We start from the raw sequence: 8,364 nt of genomic DNA, 5'->3' as shown, positions 1-8,364 counted from the left end.
TAGTGGGTAGCGTTGGCCCAGTGACCGAAAGATTGCTAGATCGAATCCCCGAGCTGACAAGGTAAAAATCTGTCGTTCTGCCCCTGAACAAGGCAGTTAACCCACTGTTCCAAGGCCGTCATTGTAAATAAGAATTTGTTCTGACTTGCCTAGTTAAATAAAGGTAAAAAAAACTAAACATTTGCCATACTGCATATGTTGAGATGGTCTTCGCCCTATTGATGGGAGTCTTCCCAAAAGCAGGCGGTCTGCTTACCGAGGACAGACTTTAACAGGAGTAAACCCCCCCTCACTTCACCTCTGCCATTTTTGCCAGAGATTCATTTGAACCCAAGGTCAAACAGCATTAGGCCCTCCAACACTAGGGGCACTAAACAATTATTGAAAATGCAGTATAAAATGTTGTCTCACCTGAAATTTTACTTCCACCAATAAGGTGCAACCACAATTTGAACGTCACGGACAACACTTCAATAACGATCCTGACGACAAAAGTTGAATTCATGTTTTACTGATATTGAAATCGATGGACAGTGAACATTAAAAGCAACACTTGGTGCTACAGTTCATCTTTAAACCACAATTCTACTCTGTTTATGACATTAACGTTTTGTATATTGCCTGTATATGTACATAGGTACACACAGAGTACATGATACACCACATGATGTTTACCAGGGTTGGGGGCAATTCCATTTCAATTCCAGTCAATTCAGGAGGTACACTGAAATTCCAATTCTCTTCAATGCTTTTCAACTATCAAATTTGATGTGGAATTGTGTACTTTCTGAATTAACTGGAATTTCAAAAGGAATTGACCCCAACCTTGATGCTTACACACACATTTAGATCACGTATATTTACCGGTGCTTGATTCGCGGTTCAAATGGGAAAAAAATGCATAGATTGAAATAGTCACAATAAATGCCACAAGCTGGTTCTAAAATGGTTTCCAACAACACACTTAATAAACAGAGTTTGGTCCTTAAAAGAATAGAAACAAAAAATAAGTGTATACTTATTTTGTTCTTTAATGACGGAAAGGAAGATGGAAGAGAGGAATATATCATCAATCCATGTACAACAACGACCCCAGGTCAGGTAGGTGGGAAATGAACCCCAGGTCAGTTAGGTGGGTTGGGTGGGAACGACCCCAGGTCAGGTAGGTGGGGTGGGTGGAATATGACCCCAGGTCAGGTAGGTGGGTGTAAAATGACCCCAGGTCAGGTAGGTAGGTGGGTTGGGTGGGTGGGTGGGTGGGTGGGAACGACCCCAGGACAGGTAGGTGGGTTGGGTGGGAACGACCCCAGGTCAGGTAGGTGGAATGATACATTTCCCTATGAGAGTTTGGTTGCAATCTGGGTCCAGAGAGGGTTAGCAAAGGGTAGAGATACAGCCGTCTCAATTCACTCCCTTCCCCTCAATGTTAACAGATCTGTAAGGTGAAAGCAACATGGTGGATTGTAGAAGCTCCACCACTACACTGCTTATACAGTACGTATTCAGAGCCTTCAGATATTCTAACACTGAATGATTAGTGTTAAGGGGGAGGGGGTAGGGACTGAATTGAGACGTCTAACAGAGAGAGAAGAGGGTTGGGGTTAGCGGACCAGAGGGGCCTGCTTGAGGGAGATGAGGACAGAGCGCATGCGGGACACGTCTTTGGCCTGCTTGCTGGACTTTGGGTTGAAGTCGCAGAGGCGCGCCACGCGCTCCCACTCGGTGCCCGGGTTGTTCTCGTCCATGTCCGACAGCATGGCCTCCTCGGCCGCTCTGCAAAGGCAACACAGGAGGGGAACAGAGCTTTAGAGAGGGAGGGAGCCGGCCTGGGCCCCAGAGATCAGCAGAGCTTTACAGAGGGCCTTACTGCTTCCTGCTAACACACCACCTCCTCTGCAACACTTCAGGGATAGACATGGGGAATCCCCATAGAAATACATGCAGGTAGTTCAGATCCCTTCAGCATGACATCATTTAGTGAGTTGCCAATAAAACATTATTATTATTTTTTTAAAGGATTCATTATCAAAATGGTGCCATTTTAGCATGGCTTTATCACCGTTTTAGTGAGGTGTGAATCTAAACCTTTGCTTGAGGAGGAAGTGTCGAGTAGACAGCAGTGGAGGCCCAACTACATTACAGTACATCCAAAAAGAAAACATTCTCCGGGTGGCCACATCAAAAACAGATGAAGAGAACAGAGTTGGATAAGAGCACATAGCATGCTCCCTATAACCCCGGTCATACAGCTAGTTAGTCACCTGCTTTTCCCTGTCAGTCTAACCAAGGGGTTTTGGAACGGCTATAAAAAAAACGCAGTTTGGTTGGTTAAAAATGCAGTTCGTCACAGAACTGGGCGGGGTGACGCCCCTAACTTGCCTTTTGGTTACGTTCAAATATTCTCTCAAGATCCCAAGTATAGCGTAAGGAATATGTTTTGCTTTATGTCCTTTATACTTGTGCTTGATGAGAGCGCTTCGTGGCAAAGTTAGTTTTTTTAACAACCCAAACCTGAGACTTTGCCATGCATTTGCATTTTTGCTGTGGTTGGAAAGCAGGTCATTTGCAATGCAGCAAATACATGTCACAATCGTCACTGTTAACTTATATCATCTTTACTCCCAATAACCAAACCCAAAAAGGGAATCTAATTCCACTAGAAGGCGTACAATACATACTACCTGAAATGAAATAAAAAAATGATACCGTGCCACAATCACAAGACATTCTGAAATGCAAGCCAGAGGGCATAGCGAAACCCCAATCCCACCCACTTCCACTGCCAAGGAGTTAACCAAATGAAAAGAACCCCTCTATAAACTGGAACACAATACACACAGCCAAATGGGGATGAGAAGCCAATGAAAAGTCACTGTCACAAACGAAACTACAGATACGCACAGGACCAGTGGACCAACGCATCACAGGAGGAGGGACACCCAGCCTCTAAAATACATGTAATTGGCAGTGGATTCGTATTCGTCTACAGCAGGGCTCTCCAATCCTGTTCCTGGAGAGCTACCCTCCTGTTGGTTGACTCCGACCCCAGTTGTACCTAACCTGATTCACCTATCAACCGGCGAAGGATCAAAATCAGGTGCGCTAGATTAGGGTTGGAGAGCCCTGACGACAGTCTAGTCTAATTGTGCACTACTATTGAATATCGTTTTGCCATTTTTCTAGGCTAATTTACTTCTCCCTACTAGGATATTGTCTTAGTTTTTTTTTTTTTTTTTACTTAACTGGTCTAGGCGGTAGCAAGGATGGTTAATGTGTGTGCTTAAAGGTGCATAGGAAAAGAAACAAGGAGAAACAGATCACAAGTCAGATATATAGAAATGAAAAGTAAATGAGCTTTATGCAGATGACAGAAGCCAGCATGCATTTTCCCAGAGAAAAAAAAAAATCTGTCATTTTCGGGGTGGGGGGGGGGGGGGGCTTTTTGTTGTTGGTGCTCTAAGGAGTGTGCTTAGCTTGCAGCCTTCGTCTGCTGTGCCATTGGGTTGGTTGGCGTGAGCCCACAACACATGCCCTCTCTGCCTCTAGCTGTGGGTCCATGTTGTGGCGGAGACGCCGGGTTATACGGGAACATTTGCTCTTCAGCGATCAAATTATTTAAAAAGTGGCAGAGAGATACAAGTGCTGCAATACTAAGAGGGCGAGGTAGGCAACAACAGTAGCGTGTCATTCTGCTGTAGACAGTGGCTTGCTCGTAGGTACTAAGAGTCTAAACAGATCACATTTACAGATGTTTAAAGCAGAGGTGGTATCCAAGGTTGCCTTCAGTTTAGAAATGCAGACGTACAAGCAACACCACCACAACAGTTGGCGGTCTACATCCAGGGCTCTGCCGACAGCACCAGGCTATATAGGCTACTGAAAAATAGACTTCAACTGTTGGATTCTGTCTTAAGTCGCCTCCTTACGAGCCTTGGATTGTGCTAGCCGGAACGGCTCATAGGAGCAGGAGCTCATCTCCTGTTTCTGTGGCGTGCACCTCCCTGGACAGGACGCACGTCTATTGCAGGGCCTTACCACCACATGGCATCAACACGCAGCTGAGGTAGCTGAGGTTGCAGCTATACGGTTTTCAGCGATACATTTAAAGTAGTACATCCCACGTGACACACCTAACCAATGTTTCCTACATAGCGTCAAATTCTAGTTCTCCATGTACACATATGAATAATACAGGTATAGATATACAGGGATCTAAGAATACAGAACATTTGCAAATGGCATGATAAAAATGAAGGGACATATAGATGGATCATGGACGATGGAATTCAACAAAACCAAACAAAAACAAAATGGCCACTCGATGTACTACACTACAGTTATGGGAACAGAATGTATATGGAAACTGGGCAATGGAGCATTAAGGCTGATGCAATGACATTCAGCCTACAAATATTCACTACATACATTTTGTAAATTTTTTTAAAGACACCCGGTGGGTTTATATTCGTAAAAACAGTCACGCACACTCAAGATAAATAAGTCTACTTCTTTAAAAAATAACGTCAACACCAACAAAAAAAATTGAAGGGGAAAGCCGAACGTAAAAATGTGTGTTAAAATGGAAGATGAGGCAGGCAATTGACGCGAAAAAAAGAAACAATGTTAGTTTAGCAACATACACATAACCAATCAGGTCAGAGAAGGGTTGTTTGTAGAAATCCTCATCCAGCACCCTGGAGACACAGGGGATGTCCCAGAGGAAAGCAGCAAGCAGGAAAGAGAGAGAGAGAGAGAGATTGGTAAAAAGGAGAACAAACGACAGAACAAACCCAGCCCAGAGCTCTTACACACACACACGTGTCCAGAATGGCACCCTATTCCCTACCTAGTGCACTATTTTTGACCAGAGCATGGGGAGACTACATATGGAATAGGATGCCATTTGGGACGCGAGTTACAAAGACAAGAAACAACATAACAGAGGCAGGTTAGAGGTAGCTAGACATTTGACAGAGACTGAAACATTGGCTGATATATTATTCAGAGCAGAGGGAGGGCTTGGGTTACAGACGCTCAAGTTAGTATAAAGCTGTCTTGAACACTGTAGATCACTTGAAGAACGGCAAGGAGTTCCAAAACCCTTATCAAACTGAAATAAATAAATGATATATATATATATATATTTTTTTTTTAAACATCCTACATTTCTGTTTGCTGCTGGGGCTGTCCTGTTACCTTTCTATGGGTATTAACACCAATTGATATTATAATTCCTGATCTCAACCAGATATTTTGGAATATTCTGTGCTCAAATGTCTTGTAGTTCAATTGTCAATTCTGGGGTCTCGTCATTTTGCAACAGCGTTTCACCTCTTAGCAACACCATGCATAACTTGGATTGCCGCTCCACGTCATTATCAGAAATAAATTAACCTGTGAATGAATATACATGATTATTATTCATTCCGGGAACATACTGTACTGATCTTTTTACTGTTCTACCATAGACTGCACACAGCTAGCTTACGTCTTAGTTTAGGTCTATATGAACCTTGAAACACGTAACAGGTAGTAGAGAACATAGAGGGACGAATAGGAACCATTGCAGCACAATAACTAACTATTCTGCACAGACATTTCAGCAGGAGAGAATGTTATTTATACTCAAAATGGACAGGGTTTCCTTTCCACGGCTCCTGTAGAGAAAAAGTGAGTCAGTGGACAAAAGGTTCCCTTGGAGTACAGTGGGTTTTAGTCCTCCTGGCTCAACCTGGGTCTGTTTTTACATTGAAATACAAATGACTAGACTCTCTCTATGCATTTGTACCTGTTGTTCACTTTAGTCTTCTCCAGCTGCTCGTCCTGTCTAGTGTGCCACTCCTCCAGCTCTACCTTGGCTTTGTCCTTCCACTCAGACTCCTGCTTACGAGAGTTAGCGTCTGGGGAAGGGGACATTAGGAAGAAGAGAAGGTCTTATGATTCACACAGTACAGGCAATTCTCTTGAAAAGTAAGATCACAAAAAGAAGCCTTCTATAAAACCTGGGGCGATTTCAACATCAGGGGTGAGTTAACCAGATTTTAGTGGCGTTTCAAAATGTGCTCAGTGTTTTTCTTGCATTGCAAGTCAGGGACATACATTTTCCAACGGTTGTGGTGTTTTAAAAGGGGCGTTCAGCACTTTGGATTCCTTCTATTCTATTGTTAGGCTGCACGCTGCTATGGTCCTCTAGCCAGGATATACCAGGGGCCTATCCTTACCTAGGACCTCAAGCCTCTCTCTCTGCTCCTCCCTCCATTTACGCAGGCTCTCTGGCTCAGCCTGCAGCCGATCGGCACTGGAGATGGCTGAGTATGCATCAGACGGGCCGTTGCTCTCCTAACAAACACATGGGGTGGTGTTCAACCGGGCACACTGTAGCAAAATTAAAACGTTTCTCATTGGACAAGTCGATAGCATCTCCCCCTTTTCACTCTGCGTCAGAGCATTCCCCCCCCACCCCACGATTTGTGCATACTGAACACAACCATGGTCAATAATATGACACAACCATGGCATTTAGTATTCATTCGGCTATGTTCAAACAAACACGCATGGTTAAGTATTCTGATGTTTTCCTTGAGTCAATATAATCACAATCTCTGCTGTATGACAAAATGGAAAATTAATTAAGATATTACCTCATGAATGTCCCCATTAACGGCACCATCCACTGCATCTGCAAAATAAATTAAGCATTTATCGTGAACAAAGCCACATCAAAGACAAGGGAAAGGCCTACATCATCAATTAACATGACAGAGCGGCTGTGCATCAGACTTGTCTATGCGTCTTACATTCAGGAATAAGACAGATAGGATGGTTGCATTTGCTTTCAAAACCACCACGACCCATCACAAATTAGCCAGCTTTCACAATGATCAAATTCAGATTATTTGTCATTGGAAATTTGATAAATACTAACGTTACACGTAGGTTTGTTCTAGTCTAGTGCATTGGTGCATAAACGCTTGGTTAGGCAATATCTTTACGATGAGCGATTCATTCATTGTAACTAGCTGGCTACATCCCTTCCTTAAAGAGTTGCATAACATGAAAATGTTTCGGACCAATGTAGCTAACTAATCGTTCAATAAATCTCACTTCCTGAAGGCGACAGTTTTGCATGAAAGTCCAATGGTCATTGAGCCATATATCAAATTGCAGTAATGAAGTGGCCAGTATGTTGGTGCAGTGGGATCAATCAACGACAGGCTTACGTTAGCAAGCTAGCCAGGAAATAGACGTTATAACTAGCTAACCTGTCATTCAAAGACACGATATTTTCTGTTAGTTGATTCACGACACTTCCCAAAACATCAATGTCAATAAGTAAAGTTGCGTGTAAATTAGCTAGCATATATACCTGTAATGTAGCTACTAACTAGCGCCGTTAGCGAGCTTACAAAATGGGGTAACTAGCGTTACCTTGCGCATTACGAGATAGTTTCCCTAACATTTTAAAATAGATGGCCTGAAATATTGGATCCAGCCAGCTAAATTGACGTAACTTGTTTTTCTCACGATCTCTTTCATTCAAGTCCCCCGCAGACAGTCGATGTAAGTTAGCTAACTAGGTAAGGTATCTCGTTGGCTGGCTAGTTTCCTAAGTAAGATGGCTAGCTTCAGCTAGCTAACTGTGTAATTGGCTAGCACATTGCTAGGTAATAATTGCCAATTTGCTAGGCTTTGACTCCACAAAATTATACGAACGAGCTAGCTACTGTAACTTGATACATTAAGAGTTCAGGGAACACAGTTACCGTTTGCGTCGCCTGTCAGATTGTTGTCTAGCGACGTTGGAACCTCTCCGCTGTCCAGGATGCTGAATCCTTCGTCGTTCTCAATCCCCGCGATCTCGCTTTCTTGCTGGGCCAAGAATGCGGCAGCGGGGTCTTCGTCCGTCCCATTGCCGGCCGCAGCCTGTGGTGCGCTGAGCATGTCAAAATCGTCCATATCTAGCTATTTGATGATGGTGGCTACCTCTCGATAACGTTACAGTATCTAACCGGGAGTAGATCAGTGGATGAACTCGCGAGTTAAGGGAGGAGAGAATGAAAAAGCGGAAACGCTAGCAGGGCCAGTCAGAAACGAGGAGTTGTTATTGACTGTGCTGTGCACCAACCACAAAAGGAATATGATTACACCTGATACGTAAGGGTCCCATGATCTACAGCGTGCGTTTGTCAATCTTGAATCTCAAGGGTACAATATAATTTGGAATTAGAATATTAGTCATTTAATTTATAGCCATCTATATGCAGGGTATGTGCATCATATTTTCTGCACTAAAAAAATTAGTAAAGCAACGATTGGTTCAAAGAAAAAAATATATATTTTAAGTGCAAAGACACGTGAATTATA

The 8,364-nt window shown here is 43.3% G+C and overlaps 1 protein-coding gene across 3 annotated transcripts; it reads right to left on the bottom strand.

Annotated features, from left to right (window-relative positions):
• Positions 1 to 495: 495 nt before the first annotated feature.
• Positions 496 to 8,057, bottom strand: LOC139418886 (clathrin light chain A-like). 3 transcript variants are annotated; one of them, XM_071168658.1, is made up of 7 exons: positions 7,764 to 8,033; positions 6,642 to 6,679; positions 6,222 to 6,339; positions 5,789 to 5,900; positions 4,641 to 4,694; positions 3,244 to 3,279; positions 1,261 to 1,773 (listed from the first exon to the last, which is right to left on the bottom strand). In XM_071168658.1, the coding sequence occupies exons 1-7, from the start codon at positions 7,954 to 7,956 to the stop codon at positions 1,602 to 1,604; spliced, it is 723 nt and encodes a 240-aa protein (XP_071024759.1). In that variant the 5' UTR covers positions 7,957 to 8,033; the 3' UTR covers positions 1,261 to 1,601. The 3 variants fall into 3 exon arrangements, with proteins under 3 accessions (XP_071024761.1, XP_071024759.1, XP_071024760.1); XM_071168659.1 differs by lacking the exon at positions 3,244 to 3,279; XM_071168660.1 differs by lacking the exons at positions 3,244 to 3,279; positions 4,641 to 4,694 and having other exon boundaries at positions 496 to 1,773; positions 7,764 to 8,057.
• Between the last annotated feature and the right edge of the window lie 307 nt (positions 8,058 to 8,364).

Source organism: Oncorhynchus clarkii, chromosome 10 (assembly GCF_045791955.1).
Source record: "Oncorhynchus clarkii lewisi isolate Uvic-CL-2024 chromosome 10, UVic_Ocla_1.0, whole genome shotgun sequence".
In the NCBI taxonomy this organism is placed as follows: domain Eukaryota; kingdom Metazoa; phylum Chordata; class Actinopteri; order Salmoniformes; family Salmonidae; genus Oncorhynchus; species Oncorhynchus clarkii.
This window is presented reverse-complemented; position numbering and strand designations above follow the sequence as displayed.